The 24,864-nt window shown below is 41.5% G+C and overlaps 1 protein-coding gene across 3 annotated transcripts in view; it reads left to right on the top strand.

Moving 5' to 3' along the window:
* The window catches only part of BEND5 (BEN domain containing 5), a 352,434-nt gene that overhangs the window by 45,098 nt on the left and 282,472 nt on the right, over nt 1–24,864 (top strand). The window contains exon 6 of one of the 3 annotated variants that reach the window (XM_049879236.1): nt 9,196–9,703. The exons of the other annotated variants lie outside the window; for them this stretch is intronic. Coding sequence (XP_049735193.1) covers nt 9,196–9,353 — 158 coding nt within the window. The 3' untranslated portion in view covers nt 9,354–9,703. Of the gene's footprint in view, nt 1–9,195; nt 9,704–24,864 lie in introns of those variants that run through there. 3 annotated transcript variants of the gene reach the window in all.

Genomic DNA, 24,864 nt, shown 5'->3' with positions numbered 1-24,864 from the left:
ACCTGTTGCCATCAAGTTAGTCCCAACTCATAGCAACCCTATAGGACAGAGTAGAACTGCTCCATAAGATTTTTCAAACTGCTAATTTTTTTTTTTTTTTTGCGGGGGGAGGAGGAGGCGGGGGTGGGTGTGGTTATCAGCCAAGCTCCTTAACTACTGTAACACCAGGGCTACTTCTTGCACTAAAGTAGGGCTAAATAAGAAGCATATACAACTCCAAGGGTATGGCTTCCAGACACGCTTTTAACCCAGCACTGAAGTCACTGCTGAGGTTCGCCCTTCAGCCAAAGATTAGACAGGCCTATAAAACCAAACGAGACTGAGTGGGCACACCAGCCCAGGAGTAAGGACTAGAAGGCAGGAGGGGACAGGAAAGCTGGTAATGGGGAACCCAAGGCCAAGAAGGGGAGAATTTTGACATGTGGGGTTGGCAACCAATGTCACAAAACAATATGTGTATTAATTGTTAATGAGAAACTAATTTGCTCTGTAAATCTTCATTTAAAGTACAACAAAAAAAGAAGAACCATATATACCTGCTCTGACTTAACTTCAAATTTTTAAAGACTCACCACTCAGGAACTGATCTAGTTCATAACCCGGGGACTGCCTATATTTCAAGCTGGCCTGTTGCCTCAGGGACAGACAACAAATATGTACATGAACAACTCAATTTCACGCACTGATGATGGCTGTGAAGCATGTATCGTATGTGATGTGACAGAGGACTGAGGAGGGATGCATTAGCTATGTGGTAGGAGAAGGCCTCTTTGAAGTGGTGACATTCAGCCCTGCAGGAGGCAGCAACCCTGCACAGGTGTGGGGGAGAGTAAATCAGGCAGGATAAATAGCAGGTGCGTGTTCAAGGGAATAAGGAGCGCCATGTTTGACTGAGGAGTTTTGAGTGAGGAGAGAATGGGGTCAGGGAAGTAGACACAAGCCAGTGTTATAGGGTTGTACAGGCCCCTGTAAGCAGCTTGGACTTACCCTACTTGCAAAAGAAAGACAGTGGAGGTCTTTAAGTCATGGAGTGACCAGATGGGAGATGAATTAGGAGACTGATGCAATAATATTAGGGAAGGACGATGGTGCCATGGACTCAGGTTATAGCAGTAGGAATGGAAAACATGGCCAGATTCAGGGTACGTTTTGGAGGCTGAGATGACAGCTCACAGAGAGATTAAGGGACCACTGAGAGGTCACTATTACAAAGCTCCAGAGCCTGGATTCAAACCCACACCCCCAGGTGACTCTAGTCTGGGGCTCATTCCATTGTAACAGCCTCAGCTGGCTCGTGATTAATTGATTTAGGCAGCCACTTATTTCTAGATAATCAGAGGTAACCTTCAATCCGACTGCTGTCTGAAATGGTGAAGCCTGATTCGGAGGTCACCCTGAGAAGGAGACCTTCCTGGGGATGCAGCCCTGCCCCATCTAATATGTGGCTGACCTTTAATTCAGCTACACTTGTTGGAACGTGACTGAGCAGGTCCCAGTTGCCTTCAGATAACTGGCTGCCCCACCACCATCATGCTGTGGTATAAAATCATCTGCTTGTGTCTGTCTCATGCCCTAGCCTGAGCTCTGAGGATCCAGGGACCTTATTCGATTAACCCCCATGACCCCATTGCCTAGCATGGTGCCTGGCAGACCGAAGCTCAGTAGGTGTGGGTTGAACAAATGAAGCAGTGATCTGCAGGCCGGGTCTCCTGACTGATGCTTGGTGTGATTTCTTGTCAATCACTTTCCCTCCAGGTCTCTTTCCTTATCTGATACTTAGCCTCTTAAGATAGTGAGGCCTTCCTAGGATTATAGCTGGGGAGGGCTTTGAAATAGTCATGCTTGAGGTGTGAAAGGCAGTTGTGACTCTTTGTTGAAAAGTGAGCTGCCTCCGTCGAGCTCTCATGACCTCATCACAGTCATATCACTGAAGTTCACTATTTTCAGCTCTCAGGGTCCTCGGCCATCATCTTCCAGTGCCGTGGAATGGAAAGTACAGCCAAGTATCAAAAGCTCTGAGTTTGAGCCCCAGTTCTGCTTTGGTTTGACTTTGAGCATACTCTGGTTCATATTTATTTTTGTTTCCCCAAGCCTGGCACAGCAGCAGCACTAAGTGGACACTTGGCATCTACATCTGTAAAGCCAGCATTACAGTCCTTGCCCTGGCTCCCACCACCCACGTACACATTTGAGCATTTCTTTAAACCCCATTCAGGCAGTGCTCTGTGCAGCTGATCTGATCCCTAGTGCTAAGAAGGAGGCAGAAGAGTACACCTCAGCTCTGCGGCGAACTCACTGTCCCCACCCCCATCAGGGACTTAGCATCACCTGCCAAGTCCTGAGTTTCCCATGCTGATCCCATTTTCCACACCCTTTTTCAACCTTCTCTATTTTACCACACATCATAGTCCACTCCTGTCTCTCTCTCAAAAGTCAGCCTTTTCCTTCACAGAAAAGGAACTCCCAAGCTTTGAACAACCACACCTACAGCCTTAATTATATCCCACTATTCTACCTCATGTCATAAGAGTTCCATCTCTTATCTGGGGCTGGTGACTCTCCCCATTTGGGCTCTGAATCCCAGCCGACCTGCCTTCCTAAGGACCTTTTTCCTCCAGTTAAATGCCTGCTCTTCAGGTTCCTTCCCAGGGTCACTTATGTATTCTTTGATCACCATTTCTTAAAAAAACAAAGCACTCCTAGGTGCCACTTTTGTCACCCAGCCACTGCCGTGTCTCTCTTCCTTTTCACATCCAGGTTTCATGAAAGAGTTGTCTACACTCACTGTCAGTAGTTCCTCACCTTCTGTTCACGTCTAATGCTCCTGCCATCTGGTTTCCACTCCCAGTCCTCTACTGAATCTACTCTGCCAGCATCCCCAATGATTCCTCTTTATGAAATCCAGGGCACATTTTTCACCTCTTCTCCAGCACTGTTTGACTGCTTCTCCCTCACTGAGAAACTACCCTATGATGTCAGGATTTCTTCTACCTCTCTGGCTTCTCAATCTCCTTTGTGGGCTTGCCTTCCTCTGCCCTCTTCTGTCTCCAGCCCTCTTCTGTACTTCACAAAGCTTTCCTCGCTGATCTCCTCACTTCCATTGTTTCCATTGCCATCAATGGGCCAGCTGCCCTGGGTTGAAATCCATACTCCTTATCCTGGCTTTGCCTGGCCATCTGGCCTCTTGTCACCCCTCCGACCTCAACTCTCACCAGGCTTCCCACCATGCTCTCACCACACAGGCCTTTCAGTTCTTTCCTGTTCCCACCACTGCCATGCCTCCGCCTGATCTGCACATCCGCCGCCTCCTTGTCACCCAGAGTGGACTTCCCGAATGCCCAGTCTAAAGCGGCCACTCCATTACGCTCTCACATCGCCCTACTTAAAATCTCTGCGTAGCATTTCTTACTTATTCGTTTGTTCCCTTGATAATTATCTCTCTCCTCCACCCCAGCCCCATTAGAATGTAAGCTTCAGAGCATCTTTTTCCGGGCTAGTAGTTAGGAAAGTGTTTAGCATGTAAGTATTCAGTAAACATTTGTTGAATCAATGAATGGAGGCTTCTGGATCTGTATTTTACCTCAGCTCATACTTCTGACTTCCTGACCCTTATGCCCCACTGGTCATCTCTCACAAATGTCTGCATGACCCCTCTCTCTTCCTCCTTCTCCACAAAGCCTTCTGGTCCTTCCGTGTACCCTGTCATGGTGAATGACCCCTCTGTCTACAGCCCCGGCTAGAGACCTAGGCCTCATCCTTGATTCCGCCACAGCCCTTGCTCTTCCTCGGTCCTCCCTCAAGTGCCTCTGAAACTGTCCACCTCTCTCCACGCTCACTGCCCCTCTTTGCATAGGCCATGTCATTCTCCCCTGCACTACTATAGCAGCTTCCAGCGTGGCCTCCCTCTCTCCTGTATCCATTATGTGGCCAGAGTGCACTTTGAGAAACCAGATATGATCCCTTTACCACTGTCCCAGTTAGAGCTGGTTCACAGCAACCGTTATTAAAGGGTAAGCTTCTTAACGTGTCATAAAAGCACCTTCATAATCTGGCCCCTGGCTATACTGCCAGCTTTATTTTTTAGCAATCTTCCCCTTGAATGCTAAGCTCTTACCATAATGAACTACTGTATTCCCTGAATAAGTCTTGTCCCCTCGTGCCTTGAGAAATTTGCAAATGCTGTTCCCAGTATCGGAAACCCTGGTGGTATAGTGGTTAAGTGCTATGGCTGCTAACCAAAGGGTCAGCAGTTCAAATCTGCCAGGCGCTCCTTGGAAACTCTTTGGGGCAGCTCCACTCTGTCATGTAGGGTCGCTATGAGTCGGAATCGACTTGACGGCACTGGATTTGGTTTTTTTGGTTTATTCCCAGTATCAGGAGCACGGGTCACACTACCCACTCACACGTGCTGTGCTGTTTTGTCCAGCTAACTGCTACTCATCACCAGATCTGCTTAGGTGAGCCTGCCTTAGGAAGCCTCCCCTGACCTCTCAGGGTGAATGGGCGCTTCTGTCTGTCACATGTTCCCAGAGCACCCTGAGCCTACCTCTGTTCTGCCCTTACTCTATCTGCCTTCCCGGAAGGCTCATCTGGCAGCCCCCCATCTATAAGCCTTTATAGGCTCGTGTCAGTGAATGAGAAAGAAATTCACTTGCCAAAAGCCATACAACCGTTTAGAGACCGAGCCAAGCTGAACTGGGGGTTCAGGCTTCCCGTGGTCTCCAGAAGTTTTCTGTCTCACTGAAATACACTGTTGGTCTGTTTTTGTTTTTTACTACAGCCAGACAGGTTTGAAGTCTCTCTTCCATCCCACCGTACACTCACCGTTTTTAGCTTAATTATTTGAGCTATTCCAGATTGCATTTGACTGGGTCTTCCCATGCAAGCTGTCTGCTGGATTGAGTTTCTTTGTATTTATTTTGTATGAGTTTATCACATTTAGTCACATTTGTTGTACAAAAATGGCAAAAACCTTTACATTCACAGGGTTGTTGAGGATTTTCTCTTTGATTTGAAAGTCATTTCCTCGCCAGCTATTTTGCAGAAGAAGCCCTGGTGGCGCAGTGGTTAAGATTTCAGCTGCTAACCAAAAGGTCGACAGTTGAAATCCACCAGCCGCTCCTTGGAAACCCTACAGGGCAGTTCTGCTCTGTTCTGTATGGTCACTGTTAGTCGGAACCGATGGCAATGAGTTTGGTTTTTTTGGTTTTGTTTTGTTCTTGGTATTTTGCAGAGGATAGCAGAGGGACAGGAGCACATTGATGCTGCTTTAGAAAGATAAAAGCAGAAAGGCTGGAGGAGAGTCTCACTGTACTGACAAGCTCTAGAATGACAGTTAAACCTTATTAAGGTAGGATGACCTTTTGCAGAATGAATTTTCTAAATGAGCCACGGCATTGAGTTCTGGTTAATTTTTATAACTTTTTTTTAATAGGACACATTAGCACTATTATAAACCTTGTTAATTAAGTAATAATCTCAAATGCTCCCTCGCAGAGGGAGACGTTCCCAGCAACTACCCAGCAACTACAGGTGATTAATATCTAGAGTCTAACGAAAGCCTTTTAATCAAGCAGAGGGCCGCTTGGTGCTGTTACCCCCAGGAAATGAGAATGATTGGGATTCTGTGGGGGCCCCTCTGAAAACCCTTCCTCCCTTTGCACGTTTCTCTTTCTGCCTCTTTTCCGATTCACACTTGGGGCTCTCAGGGCCTTCACACGCACTGTGCTTCCTTCCCTTTCTCTCCTTCTACTCTTTCCCCACCTTTATTACCTTGCAGGGAACTAGAGACAATGAGCTGGAAGAATCTCCTTAGATTATCAAAGTTCAACATCTTGCTTTAATAGATAGTGAAATTGAGATGCAGAGAGGGGTTGTGACCTACTGGAGGTTGCACAGCATTTAGGGTCAGAGCTAGATTTGAAGACCTGAACTTTGTAACAGTTTTTTTTCACAGTCTGCCTTCCCCATTTGGTTCAGATGTCAACAGAGTCACAGTGAATGTCTGCTTTCTCCTGACCCTGGGCTGGAGGGGACCGCCCAAGTGTCCTAGTCTTTTGGGGGATACGGATGTGGTTACAGTTTTATTAGATTGTGATCAGCGCTTTGACAGAGAGTAAAGCCCAGGCAGGTGTGGGATCACAGAAGCCGTAGGCAGAGTGGGATCTTCCAGCTTGATCTGCTAGGTTCCCAGAAGGCTGAGTCTGGAAAAATAAGTGGGACTTGAGCAGGTGAAAGGGGAGTCAGGGTATTCAGGGCAGACGTGAGCAAAGACTTACTTGTGGGATAGCCTGTGGTGGGGAGGGAACTTCAGGTTGTTTAGAGTGGGTGGAAAGTAAAGGGTGAGGCAGGATATATATAGCAGAGGTGGGGCTGGAGAGAGACAGGGCCACTACCTCCTAGCTCAGTCCCAAGGCAAGACATGGTGAGGATTAGTTGGGGGTGGTCAAGAAGCAGTGGAGGTTGATCAAAAGCTTTTTAAAAGCTTCTCCATACAAAACCCTTGTCAGTAGAGGGAAGGGGGACGCCCAGAGGAAGGAAGTGTACAACATGGACACTTGCAGTGTGAACAGCAACATGAGGGAAGGGTTCAGAGTGTGGGGCCAGCAGCTAGTAGTCTTGGGGTTCTGCCCACACTTATTCCCATGTGTAAATTAGCACAAGCTCACCTTTATGGTCCTTCTAATTTTGACATTCAGAGTCTGTAGGAGGATTACCTGCTGTGAGCTGACTTAGTAAAGACAAAACAGTAGTCTCCTTTTATCTCAAGGGATTATATTCCAAGACCCCCAGTGGATGCCTGAAACCAAGATGGCACTGAGCCATATATATACTCTGTCTTTTCGTATGCATATCCGAATTGCAACCATTGCTACTCTTGTGCTCTGGGCTATTATTAAGTAAAACAAGGGTTACTTGAACACAGGCGCTGTGATATTGCCTGCGACAGTTGATCTGATAACTGAAAGGGCTACTAAGTGACTAAGGCAAGTAGCATATACAGCGTGGATACGCTGGTAAAGGGATGATTGACGTCCGAGTTGGGACTGCACAAGCAAAATTTCATCATGCTACTCAGAACAGCATACAATTTAAAACTCAGGAATTATTTATTTCTGGAAGTTTCCATTTAATATTTTCAGCCCATGGTTGACAGTGGGTAACTGAAACCGTAGAAAGTGAAACCTCAGATAAGGGGGGGGGCTACTGTAGTTCATTCAGTCTGTGTAGCAATCCCTTAAGATTGGAGTTGTCACCACATCTACCACGGCCTCCACCAGACTGAGTCCAGTACAGTGAAATGGTGCCCGGCTACCACCACTGACTGCTCTGACAGGGATCACAATAGAGGGTCCCGGACAGAGCTGGAGAAAAATGTAGAACAAAATTCTAACTCAAAAAGAAAGACCAGATTTGCTGTCCTGACAGAGACTGGAAAAACCCTGAGAAACCCCAGAAACCCTTTCAGCTCGGTCATGAGGCCGCTCCTAAGGTTCACCCTTCAGCCAAAGATTGAATAGGCCCATGGAACAAAATAAGACTAAAGGGGCACACCAGTCCTGGGGCAGGGACTGGAAGGCTGGTAATAGGGAACCCAGGGTTAAGAAGGGAGAGCGTTGACGTGTCACGGGGTTGTTAACCAGTGTCATGCAATAATGTGTGTACTAACTGATGAGAAACTAGTTTGTTCTGTAAACCTTCATCTAAAATTCAATTAAAAAAAAAAATTACAGCCAAAAAAAAAAAAAATTGGGGTTGTCATTCCTGGTTTATCAGTAAGGAAACTTAGTTTCAGAGAAGTTAGTCTTTGACCAAGGTTTCACACCCCACTGGTATATTCCCCACCCACACTCCCAGGCCTTTTATAGCCAGAAATTTTGTGTACCCTCAGATTTCCCTAGAAAATACATCCATTCATTCATTCATTGAACACATATATACTTATTCTTGCATCTGTGCCAAGCACTGTGCCAAGCCCTGGGAATTAACAGTTCTACATACATAAAGTAATTCTAATAACTCCATACAGGTATACAGTTCCTTACAGTTTAAAAAAAAAAAAAAACTTTTAAAATGTTTACCTCATCTGAGCCTCATGGCAGCCTTAAGAAAAATACTCTGTCATCTTCGTTTATGAGATGAGGAATCTAAGGCAATGATTTGTACAAAGTGCCTAGGCTAGAAGTTGACTGAAGTCAGGCTCCAGCCAGGCCTTATCTCCGGCTCACTCTTTGCTCTACCACAGCCAATTGTAGACTCAGTAAGAGTGGCTGTTCTCAGTATCATTAGTAATCAGCACAATGAGATACTACTTTCATACCCAACAGGTTGTCAAAACCTTGATAATACGACAGTGTTAAGTGCTGTTGCAGGTACGGGACTATCAGTACTCGCATAGACTATGATGGGACTACCAACAGCACAACCACTTTGGAAAACAGCTTACTAGACATCACCTATAAAGTTGAGTATGCACACACCCTACCATTCAGCGGTTCCACTCCTCTGTCTATACTGGAGAATTTCCTGCACATGCACCCCAAGAGACATGTGCAAGGGTGCTCACAGCAGCATTGTTGGTGATTGCAAACACTGGAAACAATCCAAGTATCCATTGACTTGGACTGGATAAACAAATGACAGTGTAGTCAGACAATAGAACACTACCCTGTAGTGAAAATGAATGACCTACCACTATAGACGTCAATGTGGGTAAATCTCAAAACTTGTAAGATTGAGTGAAAAAAATAAGCAAATCAGAAGGATATGTAGAGTATGGGTCTATTTGTAAAAAGATTAAAAACTACGAAAAGTAGATAATATGCTATTTAAGGACATATACACATGTGTTAACACTAACAGAAAATCAGAGGAATTACTGACAGAATTCAGGAAAGGACGAGAAGGGATGGGGAGGGGCATCCAGGGGCTTCAAAGGGATACTTCGTGTTTCTTAAGCTGGGTGGTGGGCACATGGGTGTTTTATCATTGTTTTTAAAGTATAAATTTATAGCTTATCTATACTCCTTTCTAAGTACATTTTATGATGAAAATTTACAAGTATAGCTGTGCCAGATGCATGAATTGGTATTTGGAGAGTATGTCAGAAGGCACAATTTTCTTTTCCCTCCTTAAAAGATTTTCGCTCGAATTTACCATTAATCCTTGGCTTTCTTGTCTCTTCTCCCCGTCTAGAGTGTTTGTATGACAGAATAGCACAAGAAACTGTGGATGAAACTGAAATTGCACAGAGACTCTCCAAAGTCAACAAGTACATCTGTGAAAAAATCATGGATATCAATAAATCCTGTAAAAATGAAGAACGAAGGGAAGCAAAATACAATTTGCAATAAACTTTTGATTTTTCTTAAAGCCTTCGCATTTTCCTTGTGTAGCGTGTGATTTGCGAGCGATGGCGACATCTAAATCAGATCCTGCCATGTTTGGTGGGGTGTGGGCAGGGAGCAGGCAGGGCTCTCGGGACAGTGGCTTGTTCCACACTTGGACTTTCCACTCCAAAGAAGGCAGATGGATTTGTTGAGACTCAGGCAGCAACCTGGCACCGGTGTCCTTCTGGGGATGGGAAAAACCCTTTTCTAAGGGGGACAAAGTGTCTCTGAGTTGCCTATCACTTGACCCGGAAACTGAACTGAAATTTTCACCATTCAAGGACTTCTATCTCTGTTCTCTATTTTGTTTTATAATAAAGCTTCATTAATTGTTTGTTGTAGACAATCATTATTTTCATTTATTTAAATGTCTAGAGGAGGTGACTGTGTGGGGCAGCCTGGAATGCCCTTCCATTGAGGGCAGGACATTCAGGCTGACGAAGAGAAAATCATGAGGGATCTGGTTGCTTGCTGTCTGCAGATGTACAAGGCTGTCTGGAACAGATTACCCTCTCTGACTTCAAAGGACAGATGTAGGACCACTCGCCTTTCTAACCCAAGGTGGTCTGAGATTCCGCTGTCCTGATAATTCAAATCAGTGTTTGTGAAGGAGTGTGTGACAGGGGTAATGTTAAATATGGTCCAGGGTTACATTCAGGGGGTTGGGGCTGTGTCACCTCGTGCCAGTGCATTCAGCCTACCTTGTTATCTTAAATTATCTTGCAAATTACATGATTTCTATCTTATTCTTTATTCAGTTGCTGAGTCTCTAAGGTGACTGGCACACATTCTGGCAAACCACATTCAATCTTCCTGTTGACTTGCACTTTTCCTTTGCAAGCCTGGAGAGTAAAGCATAGTATATTGAAAATGTAAGGGCTTTGGGCCAGCACTCCTGGGTTCTGAGCCTGGCCCCCCATGCCTGCTTTGGGCTTAACCTGCTCTGAATTCCGGTTTTCTATTCCATAAAAAAGAGATAATGCCTATCTCACAGAATTGTTATAAGGATTAGAGAATATATACATAAATATATATAACGTACTCAATAAATATTGCCAATCATTGTCATCTTCAGTTCTGATTATTAGCTTTTGAGCATTGGTTAGAAAATGCCTCTGGTTTCTCTACTGGTTTATCCATTAATTGTTGGTCTGAAAGCAAAAGCTCAGGGTCACTGGTGGCTGCCACTTTGGGGAACATTTATTTTAGTAAATAAAAATAATCCTTTGTAGTGTGAAATGTCATGTGCTTGCTAATTAAATGCATAGTGTGAACTGTCTTTCATGGTCTTTTCCTAGCTCCTGCACAAGCTATGTGATCTTGGACAAATTACTTAACTTCTGAGAGCTTCGGTCTTTATCGTATAATGAGAAAAATAATGCCTGTATCACAGACAGTATGGATAATTTAGTAATAATAGTAATAATGGTGCATACTTAATATATGACAGGACATTCTTATGTGTTTAACAAAGGTTGACTCATTTCATGAGGTAAGTAAAGTTCTTGATACTTCGTAAGTGTTCGATAAACTCTTGTTGTTGTGATGTGTTCGTTTGAAAGGCATAGGTCAGCTTAGGCATGAGTAGTGTATACCATAATAGAAAAAATAGGCATCATTCTTGAGCTCCTCCACCTTTTCTACCTAAGCACAGTAAAGATAAAATACCCAGAGGCTCTCTCCCTTCAAAGATATACAACGTGGTACCTGCTTTATAGGTACTTCAAGGTTAATGGGGGAAATAATCACAAAAATATAATAAAAATGCTAACGATATATGTGAAAGTGCTTTGTGTGGTGTATGACCGTATGCTAGCAACAGGTCAGAGTTGTGAAAGATTGTGGGATCTGGGTTCAAATCCTGTCTTTACCACTTTGAGAGGGTCTCTTGACCTCTCTGGGCCTCATTTTTCTAAAGTGGAGATAATGATAACTACCTCAGGGTTTTTGTGGACAGTAATTCAGGTATTATCTGGAGAAAGTGCTCTGTATGTGAAGACCCACATAAGAGTTAGTTGTTAACCTTCCACACATAAACCAAAAAGACCAAACTGGTTGCCGTGGAGTCGATTCCGACTCATCTGCATATGAGGCCAGCTGAAATGAGAAAAGGATGTAAAGAAGAAGCACATAAGAAGTTAATTCTGACAAAATCAGGGAAGATTTCCCACAATAGTTAGATGTTTTTTGAGCCACAGTTGTGTAGTAGGTTCCCAGTTATATGTGAAGGTCATTTTTATAACCATTGTACAAATGAGGAAACAAACTCAAAAGTTTAATTTCTTGCCCAGGGTCCCACCAGTTGTCAGCAGTGGAGCTGAATCAGAATCCAGGTCTGTGCAAAGCCTGCCCTTTTACCTCTTCTTTGAAGTATAAGTGAAAAGTATGGTCTGAGCCGTGCGTTTAGTCATGTAATTTTAATGTTGCGATTTCTCTCCTCTCCCTCCCACACCCGTTCAGTCCTCACCTGAGTGTGCCCTTATCTGCCTCTACCTGCGGCTTCCATACCTGCCTGGCCCTCTGGACTCCTTATGCTTATCAGTGCTTGGTACTTGGGAGCTTTCACTTGTGTATCCTGACTAGGTGTCCCACCTTCCAGCTTCCAGCTTCCAGCTCCCCACACTGACCTCGGCCCGTTCTTACCACCCATATACCCATCTAGCCAATTCGCCCTTTGAATATTTAGATTTTTTATAAATAAAACTCAGATGAAATTGTTGGTGCATAGTTTTTCCATTTGTATTTTCTACTGTTTTCTTAGGGCCTGTTCACCTGGGTCAAAAGAAATGACATAATTATTGGTCTTGATGCATATTATCACAAGTATAAGAATGGCATTTCATTGCACTCTTACCAACAATAGTGACCACTTTTTAAACTATTTTGCCAGCTTAATCAGTGAGAAATAGTACCTCATCGTATTTTCTTTCATTATTACTGAGATTGTACATTTCTCCAGAGGTGGGTTTCTTGTTTACAGAAAAGAATAAAAAAAAAAAAAGAAAAGAATAACTTCTTTAAAAGCTGCAAGCATTTTCCAGCAGAACCTATTTCATTTTCTGTGTTTAGTTTTCTCATGGACCAGTGTGTTTACCTCAGCATATAATATTTGCTTTTATATCTGCAAATAGACGTACCGATACATTTTCATCACTTCTTTTGAAGGGATTGATCAGTTTCTGCCAAGCAGCTTCAAAGACTCATGGAATCTAAAAGTGAACTTTAGGTCTTCTCTCCAGATGACTATAAGCAAATGACTTTCCAGACTGTGCTTGAATACCTCCAAACCCAAAAAAAAAAACAAACGATGCTGTAGAGTTGATTCCAACTCATAGCAACCCTATAGGACAGAGTAGAACTACTCCATAGAGTTTTCAAGGAGTGGCTGATGGATTTGAACTGCCGACCTTTTGGTTAGCAGCCATAGCACACCATAGTTCAACCACTGTACAACCAGGGACTGAATACCTCCAGGTATGTGGAATTTATCTCCTACCAAAGAGTCCATCCAATTATTGCCATTACTAAAATGTTCTTCTTTTAAGCTAAAAATCTACATCCTTGTAACTAAAGTCATTCATATTCTCCGCTTTGAAGCCACACAGAATACTTCTGCTGATAGCCCTTTGCAGAGTTGAAGGTGGCTGTCTGTCTCTTCATCAACTAAATAAATAGTTGCAATTTTATCCCATCATTTCTCACATGAGGGAGGCTACGTGGGAAAGAGTGGGGACTCTGGATTTAGACAGCCTTGTGTCCAAGTCTTGATTCTGTAACTTACTGGTGTGTGATCTTGAACAAGTTCTTAACCTCTCTCAGCTTCTCTTTTCTCATTTTTAAAATGGGGATAATAATTCCCTACTTCACAGAATGTGTCATGGGCTAAGTAATGTGAGTGAAGCACCCAGGCATTCATTATCTCTTAGCTCCCTAACCCGAAGGACTCTGACCATCCTGGTTGCTCTTTTATGGATGTACCCTAAAGGTGGAACTCAGGACTGGACACTGTACTCTAGGAAGAGTCTGATCAGCACATGCTAGAGCAGAATTATCACCACTTCAGGATTCTCAGCTCTATTAATGTGGCCCAACCCCTTGAATTTGCACCTTCAGCAATGGCATTAAAAAATGGGCTCATACTGAGCCTACATGTACCAAACACACCCCTGCTCCTTCTTTTTGGCTAATGCAATAGTACTTGTCCCTTTAGTTCACTGTGTTGTAGGAGAAAGTGCAAAAATTTTTGAGTCAGAGAACCACACTCTGAATTCAAATCCTGGCTTCACTATTAGATTATAGGGGCTTGGGCAAGTTGTTTGTTCTGTGGTTGTTGGGGCATCATCCTGGCCAGCCACTGTGCCATGGACCTACAGTCCCCATTTTACCCCAGCTCTGGCCTTCAGTCAATGTAGGATCCTTTTGTTTCCTTTTCTCCCCCTTTTCATCTTCACAGCTCTTTAGTCTCGCCCCCCTCACCTCAATGTGTGAATTTTTGAAATTTATTTCTTAAATGAAATACAGAACTTCGTGTTCACTTTTCTTTCATTTCATCTTATTGGTTTCAGCTCAACATTCCAGCTGGTTGAGATCTTCTTTTCCACTTCTGTTTAAAACACAAAATAAAATTTGAAGAAAGCCAAAGCCAGAAAAGAAAACCCAGCCATTATCCCAAGAGCTAAGCCCAACTGCACCTTCCCCTTCTGTCTGTCCAAGTGCAGCACCTCTTTGTTCACAGTGCGTCTGCATCCTGCCTTGTTCCTTGAACATCATATGGCAAACATTTCCCCCTCTCTGCTGCCTGATTTTCATAACTATCATTGTGATGTCCTCCCTGGCATTGGGCCATGAATAATTTCTTATTGTTTTGCTGTACAATTTTTTTTTCATTTTGCTTTAAGTGCAAGTTTACAAATCAAGTCAGCCTCTAACACTAAAACTTATATACACCTTGCTACATACTCCCAATTGTTTTCCCCCTAATGAGACAGCCCTCTCCATCCCTCTACTCTCTCTTTTCATGTCCATTTCGCCAGCTTCTAACCCCTTCTACCCTCTCATGTCCCCTCCAGGCAGGAGATGCCAACATAGTCTCAAGTGTCCACCTGATCGAAGAAGCTCACTCCTCATGAGCATCCCTCTCCAACCCGTTGTCCAGTCCAATCCCTGTCTGAAGAGTTGACTTTGGGAATGGTTCCTGTCCTGGGCCAACAGAAGGTCGGGGGCCATGACCACCGGGATCCTTCTAGTCTCAGTCAGACCATTAAGTCTGGCCTTTTTACAAGAATTTGGGGTCTGCATCCCACTGCTCTCCTACTCCCTCAGAGGTTCTCTGTTGTGTTCCCTGTCAAGGTAGTCATTGGTTGTAGCTGGGCACCATCTAGTTCTTCTGGTCTCAGGCTGATGTAGTGTCTGCTTTCTGTGGCCCTTTCTGTCTCTTGGGCTCGTAATTACCTTGTGTCCTTGGTGTTCTTCCTTCTCCTTTGATCCAGGTGGGTTGAGACCAATTGAGGCATCTTAGAAGGCCACTTGCTAGCGTTTAAGACCCTAGACGCCACTCTCCAAAGTGGGATGCAGAATGTTTTCTTAATAGATTTTATTATGCCAATTGACTTAGATGTCCCCTGAAACCATGGTCCCCAAACCCCCGCCCCTGCTATGCTGACCTTCGAAGCATTCAGTTTATTCAGGAAACTTCTTTGCTTTTGGTTTAGTCCAGTTGTGCTGACCTCGCCTGTATTGTGTGTTGTCTTTCCCTTCACCTAAAGTAGTTCTTGTCTACTATCTAATTAGTGAATACCCCTTCCCCACCCTCTCATAACCATCAAAACCATCTTCCTCTGTTTAAACTATTTCCCGAGATCTTATGATAGTGGTCTTATACAATATTTGTCCTTTTGCAACTGACTAATTTCACTCAGCATAACACCTTCCAGATTCCTCCATGTTATGAAATGTTTCACAGAGTCCTCACTGTTCTTTATCGATGACTAGTATTCCATTGTGTGACTATACCATAATTTATTTATCCATTCATCTGTTGATGGGCACCTGGGTTGCTTCCATGTTTTTGCTATTGTAAACAGAGCTGCAATGAACATGGGTGTGCATATATCTGTTCGTGTAAAGGCTCTTGTTTCTCTAGGGTATATTCCAAGGAGTGGGATTGCTGGATCGGGATTGTATGGTAGTTCCATTTCTAGCTTTTCAAGGAAGCACCAAATCGATTTCCAAAGTGGTTGTACCATTTTACATTCCTGCCAGCAGTGTATAAGTGTTCCAATCTCTCCACAGCCTCTCCAACGTTTATTATTTTGTGTTTTTTGGATTAATGCCAGCCTTGTTGGAGTGAGATGGAATCTCATTGTAGTTTTTGGTGATTTGCATTTCTCTAATGACTAATGATCATGAACACGAACATTTCCTCATGTATCTGTTAGCTACCTGAATGTCATCTTTAGTGAAGTGTATATTCATATCTTTGCCCATTTTTTAATTGAGTTATTTGTCTTTTTGTAGTTGAATTTTTGCAGTATCATGTAGATTTTAGAGATCAGGGGGTGATCAGAAATGTCATAGCTAAAAACTTTTTCCCAGTCTGTAGGTTATCTTTTTACTCTTTTGGTGAAATCTTTGACTGAGCATAGGTGTTTGACTTTTAGGAGCTCCCAGTTATCTAGTTTTTCTTCTGCATTGTTAGTAATGTTTTGTATACTGTTTATGCCATGTATAAGGGCTCCTAGTGTTGTCCCTATTTTTTCTTCCACGATATTTATCATTTTAGATTTTATCCCTATTTTTTCTTCCACAATCTTAATCGTTTTAGATTTTATGTTTATGTCTTTGATCCATTTTGAGCTCATTTTTGTGCACGGAGTGAGGTATTGGTCTTGTTTCGTTTTTTTTTGCAGGTGGATATCCAGTTATGCCAGCCCCATTTGTTAAAAAGACTGTCTTTTCCCCATTTAACTGTTTTGGGGCCTTTTTCAAATATCAACTGCTCATATGTGGATAGATTTATGTCTGGATTCTCAATTCTGTTCCATTGGTTGTTGTACCAGTACCAGGCTGTTTTGACTACTGTGGTGGTATAATAGGTTCTAAAATCAGGTAGAGTTAGGCCTCCCACTTTGTTCTTCTTTTTCAGTAATGCTTTACTTATCCGGGGCCTCTTTCCCTCCCATATGAAGTGGGTGATTTGTTTCTCCATCTCATTAAAAAATGTCATTGGAATTTGGATTGGAATTGCATTAAATCTATAGATTGCTTTTGGTAGAATAGACATTTTTATAATGTTAAGTCTTCCTATCCATGTTTCTGTACAATTTTTATCTCTAGTTTCTTGTTATTACAGGTAATGCTGCAGTGATTGTTTATGGTTGCTATTCCTTCTTTTGATTTGTTTCTTAAATTCCCAGGAGTGAGCTGAGTTAAGGGGCAAGAACATTTTTATAGTCCTTTCCATGTGTTGTTAATATTGCTTTCCAAAAGGTTAATGCCATGTCTCAAGCAGTGTAGACATGTATGTGCCATTTTCCCCACAGCTTTGGCATTATTTAGAATTTTTAAAAAATATTTGGCAAATTCGCTTTCTGTAAAATGGCAACTCAAGTCTGCCTTTATTTGCCTTTCCTTGATTGCCTGTACAGAGATACTTTTTTAACATCATCCTCTGTGAATTGTCTTGAGCAACATCCTGATAAACAAAGAAAAGATTGAAGTTGTCAAGGATTTCATTTTACTTGGATACACAATCAACAGCCATGGAAGCAGCAGTCAAGAAATCAAAAGACGCATTGCACTGGGTAAATGTGCTGCTGAGGACCTCTTTAAAGTTCCGAAGAGCAAAGATGTCACCTTGAAAACTAAGATGCACCTGACCCAAGCCATGGTATTTTCAATCACATCATATGCATGTGAAAGCTGGACAATGAATAAGGAAGACCAAAGAAGAATTGACGCCTTCGAATTGTGTTGACGAAGAATATTGAGTATACCATGGACTGCCAAAAGAATGAACAAATCTGTCTTGGAAGAAGTACAGCCAGAACGCTCCTTAGAAGCAAGGGTGGCGAGACTGCGTCTTACATACTTTGGACATGTTGTCAGGAGGGATCAGTCCCTGGAGACGGACATCATGCTTGGCAGAGTACAGGGTCAGCAGAAAAGAGGAAGACCCTCAACGAGGTGGATTGACACAGTGGCTGCAACAATGAGCTCAAGCATAACAATTGTAAGGATGGCTCAGGACCGGGCAGTGTTTTATTCTGTTGTGCATAGGGTCGCTATGAGTCCGAACCGACTGGACGGCACCTAACAACAACATGTGAATTGTCTATTCATACCTTTGGGTATTTGAGATCCTTTTGGAATTTTATTTCATGATGTATCGCTCTCTCCCATTTATATGCTATATAAATCTGGTCCTTTGTATCTTCACAAAGTTGTCAATAATAACGTTCGGTTCAGTGAAAAGGGCAAAGCCATGTGGCCCTCCACTGGAGGGCCTTCTTCTAGTCACTAATTATTATTCTCTAAATTGGATTATTCTGGTAGCTGCAACTAGGTGTGGTCAGGGAAGGGCTCTGAGGATATTAAATGTGAGCTGACACCTGAAGGATGAGAATGGCCATGGGAAGATCATTTATCTGTATGTCCATCCCTCCACCTATTCATCTTAAATGCGCTGAGTAGTCTGTGCCAGATACTTCCCTAGGCATTGAGGGGAATGCAGAAATGTTTCCCTCCTCCCTGACCTCAGGAGCTTACACTCTCATAAGGAAGAGAACTCATATTTCCTAAACACCTGTTTTTGTTAGGTGCCATCGAGTCAGTTCTGACTCATAACAACCCTATGTAGACAGAACAAAACACTCTCTTGTCCGGTGCCATCCTCACAGTCACTGCTGTGTTTGAGCCTGTTGTTGTAGCCACTATGTCAATCTGTCTCCTTAAGAGCCTTTCGTATTTTTGCTGACCCTCTACCAAGCATGATGTCCTTCTCCAGCAACTCACTGGTCCCTCCTGATAATATGTTCAAAGTACATCAGATGAAGTCTCGTCATCCTGGCTTCTAAGGAACATTCTGGCTGTACTTCTTCCAAGATAGATTTGTTTGTCCTTCTGGCAGTCCATGGTATATTCAATATCCTTTGCCAACACTATAATTCAAAGGCATCAGTTCTTCTTTGGCCTTCCTTATTCATTGTCCAACTTTCACATTCATATGAAAATACCATGGCTTGGGTCAGGTGCACCTTAGTCCTCAAGGTGACATCTTTGCTTTTGAACATTTTAAAGAGGGCTTTTGCAGTAGATTTTCCCAATGCAATACCTGAACACGCACTATATATAAAATGAAAAATCAGCCATTGAAAACCCTGTGGAGCACAGTTCTACTCTGACACAAATGGGGTTGCCATGAGTCAGAATCAACTTAATGGCAACTGGTTAGTTACTTGATTGCTTGGTGCTTACTCTGTCTCTTCTAACTGAACCACTGGCCTGCATCTTATCCTGGGAGGATCTGAGAAGACAGCAAAAGGGGTGTCCACAGTATGGTGGCCTGGGTGTGGCAGACTAGATGCTTGGTAAATGTTCATTGAAAGAATGAATGAATGGCTTTATTATTATCATGCTGACAAAAAATATAAAGAATTTTCACACAGTATTTCTTGTGATTCTTCATAACAATTCTATGATGTGTCTTTATTTTGTAGGTAAGGAAACTCAGACTAGAGAGAGGGGTAATGTGAATAACAGGAATCACATAGTAATTGGGTGAAACTTAAACCCAGGTCTCCTGAGGCAAAATTTAGTCCTCTTTTCTCTATATCAAGGACCCGTGGTGGTGCAATGGTTAAGCACTCAGCTGTTAACTGAAAGGTTGTCGATTTGAGCCCACCAGCCACTCCTGGGGAGAAAGATGTGGCAGTCTGCTTCCGTAAAGATTACAGCCTTGGAAACCCTTTAGGGCAGTTCTACTCTGTAATATAGGGTTGTTATGAATCAGAATTGATTTGATAGCAATGAATTTGGTTTGATTGGTTTCTCTATGTCAATGGTTCTTCCAGTTTTAGCCTACATCACTTTTAAAACACAAATTGTGGGTCCAATCCCTAGAGTTTCTCATTGTGGGGGCTTAAAAATTTACATTTCTATTAAGTTCTCAGATGAGATGATGCTGCTGGCCCAGGGGTCATACTTTGAGAACCACGGCTCTATACAATGCTGCTGTCCATATTGTAATTATGATGAGTGGCATATAATTATATCTTGGTGATTGTAAACTAACGAACCATGACCGGCAGATAACCACCCAGCCTGTCACAGCAGAAGCTAGCGGTAGACAGGCAGAAGGCTGGACAGATGCAGGAGCCTCACAGCCACTGCCATCCCTGCTGCCAAACTGCTGTGTGATTTTGGAAGTGAGTCCCACCACTATGGGACTCACTTTGCTGTGTGTAAAATGGTATAGATGTCTTGTCTCTACCTGCCTCCCAGGATTGGTGATAGATTCAATGAGGTAACAGAAGAGGGACTATATCAAAGAAAGTTTAAAATCCTAGGAATCAAAGCACCCCTGTTTCAATCACTGCCTATGCCCAAAATGACCTTACACGTATCCCAGACATTATGGGAATGATGAGGGATTCTAGACCCCTACCCCCTCCCTCTGCACCAACTCCCACCTACCTCCCAAACAAGCAATGACCAAAATTGTTGCCAAATACCTATATTGAGTAGTCTATTTTTCTCTGTCCCTGTATTCCTCTTAAATCTGAATAATTCACAGATTGTATTAAAATTACATTCACTGACCCACTTTAACCTCTTAGTTTCTATTTTGTTCACTGCTGTGTCCCCAGCATCTAGCATGTAGTACAGACTTATCACAAAATCACTGAATGGATGAATGGACAGAATGAGTGACAGATGTCAAAGACCCATTAGGAGGCTGGGGCCACAATCCATGTCTGGATTAAAGCAAGGACCCTGAGGATGGAGGGAGAGAAATGGAGCAGAGACAAACTCTAGGGTTGTGGCTCAATCCACGTACCAGAAAGACAACTCTGTCCCTGGTGAGCTCAACCAGCCAGGCCTTTGGAGCCCTAGGGATGGGCCACAGGTGTTTCCGATTAGGTAGGTGCTATTATTGGGGGAGGGAGGTAATAAATGCCCACAAAATACCTAAATTGACTCAATCTGACTCAAGAAGAAATAGAAAATCTCAACAGACCAATAATAACTGAAAAAATAGAATCAGTAATAAAAAACCTCCCAATAAAGACGAGTCCAGGACTGAATGGCTACACTGGTGAATTCTACCAAATGTTTAAAGAATTAACACTAATCTTCCTCAAACTCTTCCAAAAATAGAAGAGGAGGGAACACTTTTCTGTTTCTTCTTGAGTCAGTTTAGGTAATTTCTGTGTTTCTAGGAATTTGTCCATTTAATCTAGATTATCTAATTTGTTGGCTTGCAATTGTTTGTAGTATTCTTTTATAGTCCTTTTTAACTCTGTAAAGTTGGGAGTAATGTCCCCACTTTTATTTCTGGTTTTAGTTATTTGTATCTCCTCTCTTTTTTTTTCTTTGTCAGTCAGCTAAAGGTTTGTCAATTTTGGTGATCTTTTCAAAGAACCAAATTTAGTTTTGTTGATTCTCTCTATTGTTTTTCTGGATTCTGTTTCATTTATCTTTGCTCTAATCTGTATTATTTCCTTCCTTCTCCTACTTTAGGCTTAGTTTGCTCTTCTTTTTCTAATTCTGTGTCTTTGTTTCCTAGTTCTGCACATAACAAGTGGCTGGCTTTAAAGAAGAATAAATTTATTTCTCACAATTCTGCAGGCTAAAAGTCCAAATAGGGGTCTCAGCCACGTCAATTCTTTCCTTGCAGGTAGTTGCAGGCATTCTTTGGTTGTTTGGTTTGGAGATGATCCTTACATGGCATCTGTGTTTCCCTGTGTATACGTCTCTATGCCTAATCTCCTCTTTTTTATAACTCAGAAGTGATTAAATTTAGAACCCATCCTACTCAGGTATGATCTGATTAACATAACAAAGAAAACCCTATTTCCAACAGCGTTGCATCTACAGGTATACCAAAAAACCCACTGCCATCTAGTTGATTTCAACTCATAGCAACCCTATAAGACAGAGTAGAACTGTGCCATAGAGTTTCCAAGGAGCGCCTGGTGGATTTGAACTGCCAACCTTTTGGTTAGTGGCTGTAGCACTTAACCACTACGCCATCAGGGTTTCCTCTGCAGGTATAGGGGTTAGGATTCTAACACACATTTTGGGGTACACAATTTATAACATACCTTAAGGAGGTGTAAAGTTAAATTATTGATTTTTTTTTTTTTTTTTTTTTTTAGTGTGGCTGCTTCCCATAAGTTTTGGTGTGTTGTATTTTTATTTATATTTATCCATAAGTATTTTCTAATTTTTATTGTGATTTCTTCTTTGATCCATTGGTTGATTAAGAGTGTGTTGTTTAAGTTCCACATACTTGTGAATTTTCCTTTGGGAAACTAAATTTCTAGTTTCATTCCATTGCGGTTGGAGAAGATACTTTTTATGATTTCAGTCCTTTTACACTTTGAGACTTGTTTTGTGGCCTAAATATAGTCTATCCTGGAGAATGATCCATGTACACTTGAGAAGAATGTGTTTTCTATGGCTCTTGAGTAGAATGTTCTGTATAATGTCTGTTAGGCTTAATTGGGTTTAAGTCCTCTATTTCCTTAATAATATTCTGTCTAGAAGTTCTAATGTTCTTCTATTAAAAGTGGTGTATTGAAGTCTCCAACCATTACTGTATAACTATTTCTGTTCAGTTATGTCAGTGTTTATGTCACATATTTTGGGCTCTGTTTTTAGGTGCAAATACATTTATAATTGTTATATCTTCTTGAAGAATTGACCCTTTATCAATATACAGTGTTATTCTTTGTCTCTTGTAACATATTTGGGCTTATAGTTATTTTATCTGATATTAGTATAGCCACTTTATACTAATATACCTCTTTTGTTTACTATTTGCATGGGATTTTCTTTCCCATCCTTTCACTTTCAGCCTGTTTCTGTCTTTGGTTCTAAAGTGAATCTCTTATAGACAGCATATAATTGGATCATGTTTTATTGTTGTTTTATCCATTCAGCCAATATTTACCTTTTAATTGTAGAATTAATCTATTTGCATTTAAAGTAATTACTGATAGAAAGAAATTACTTCTGCCATTTTGCTATTCATTTTCTGTTTGTCTTATACCTTTTTCCCCTCATTTCCTCCATTATTGCCTTCTTCTGTGTTTTTTTTTTTTTTTTTCCTAGTGAACCATTTCGGTTCCCTTCTTTTCTTTTATGTATATATTTTTAAAACATATTTTCTTTTGCTATCATGGGAATTGCATTTGACATTCTAAACTTATAACATTGTAGTTGCAACTGATAGCCACTTAACTTCAATAGTGTATGAAACTCTGCTCCTATACAGCGTCTTCCCTCATTCTGTTGTTGTCACAAATTATATTTTTATACATTGTATACCCAGCAACATACATTTATAGTTATTTTGTGTTTGTCTTATAAATCATGTAAATGTAGGACATAAAAAATGGAGTAACACACCAAAAATACAATAATACTGGCTTTTATATTTGTCCATGTAGTTATCTTAACTGGAGATCTTTATTTCTTCATACATCTTGGATCTACTGTCTAATGCCCTTTCATTTCAACCTGAAGGACTCCTTTTAGAATTTCTTTTAAGGCAGGTCTAGTGGTAGGGAACTCCCTCAGTTTTGTTTTGTTTTTTTGTTTTTTAATTTGGGAATGTTATAATTTCTTCCTCATTTTTTGCAGGACAATTTTTCTGGATATAGAATTCTTGGCTGAGAGTTTTTTTTTTTTTTCTTTCAGCACTTTAAATATGCCATTCTACTGCCTTATGACCACCAAAGCCTTTTGATTTCTGATAAGAAATTGTCTATCAGTGTTATTTAGGATTCCTTGTATGTGATGCATTGCTTCTTTCTTGCTGTTGTCAAGATTCTCTTTTTCTTTCAACAATTTGATTATAATGTGTTTCTGTGGCTCTCTCTGAGTTTATCTTACTTGGATTTTGTTGGTCATCTTGGATGTGTAGATTCGTGTCTTTCATTAAATTAGGGAATTTTGTCCATTCTTCCTTCAAATATTCTTTCTGCCCCCTTTGCTCTTCTCCTTTTGTGACTCTCACATTGGTGCGTTTGATAGTATCTCACAGGCCCCTTAGGCTCTGTTCATTTTTCTTCATTTTTTTTTCTGGATAATTTCAATTGTCCTGTCTTCAAGTTCTTTGATTCTTTCTTCTGTCTGCTTAAATCTGAACTTCTCTAGTGGTTTTTTTTTTTTTTTTTAATTTCAGTTTTTGTAATTTTCAGCTCTAGAATTTCCATTTGTTTCCCTTTTACCATTTCTTTTTATTGATATTCTTATTTTGTTCATATGTTCTTTTCCTTATTTCCTTTAGTTCTTTTTCTATGTTTTTCTTTAGCTCTTTGAGCATATTTAAGAGATTTGTCTTAATATCTTTTTCTAGTAGGTTCAGTGTGTAGTCTTTCTAGAGGTGATTTCTGTTGCTTTATCTTGTTCCCTTTAATGGGCCATTCTTTTCTGTTTCTTTGTATGCCTTGTGATTTTTTGTTGTTGTTGAAACTAAACATTTAAATATTATAATGTGGTAATACTCAGCCTTCTTCAGTGTTTGCCTTTTTTTTAATTGTTGAATGCTAGTCCATTGGTTTAGTAACTTTTTCAAACTTTTTTTTTTTTTGCAAATACTGTATTCCTCATCATGTGTGGTTATTGAAGTCTCTGTTCCTTTAGCATGTGTTCAGTTTGTGTTTTAACAGAAATTACTTTTAATGACATAAACTAAAACAAAATAGAAACAAAGATAACAAACAAGCAGAAACAAAACAAAAATACCTCTCCTAGTCCTTGCAAATTGGCTCTGTGCTGGCTAATTCCTTCAACAGTTACACTGAGGCTTACACTGAGCCTATAGATCAGCCTAAGGTGAAATCTTAGTGTTTTTTCAGGTCTTTTCTGAGCATGTGCCTTTCCCTGGGTTTGGCTTGGCTTTCTAAGTTTCTCCATAAACACAAGTACTTTCTTTTGAATTCCCTAATTTTCTAAAGAGACTCTGTGCCTGGTTTTCCTCCCAGACTCTAAGCAGTCTATTGTGCGTCTCAACTTTTTTCTTTAGCCCCAGTGATTGTTTGCCTTACAGTGTTTTTAAGCAATGCCTACCACTTTTCTGCCATGAGTGAGTTTTGAGATAGATGAAACAGATAGAAGCACTTTGCATCAGTCCTTTGTGAATAAGGTCTGTCCTGCTTCTTCTGGAACCAGAGACCAGGGTCCCACACTAAGAATGCAGACTACTATCTTTAAGATGGCATGGAGCTAGAAGGGGGATGGGACATGG

Source organism: Elephas maximus, chromosome 3 (assembly GCF_024166365.1).
Source record: "Elephas maximus indicus isolate mEleMax1 chromosome 3, mEleMax1 primary haplotype, whole genome shotgun sequence".
Classification (NCBI taxonomy): Eukaryota; Metazoa; Chordata; class Mammalia; order Proboscidea; family Elephantidae; genus Elephas; species Elephas maximus.
This window is presented reverse-complemented; position numbering and strand designations above follow the sequence as displayed.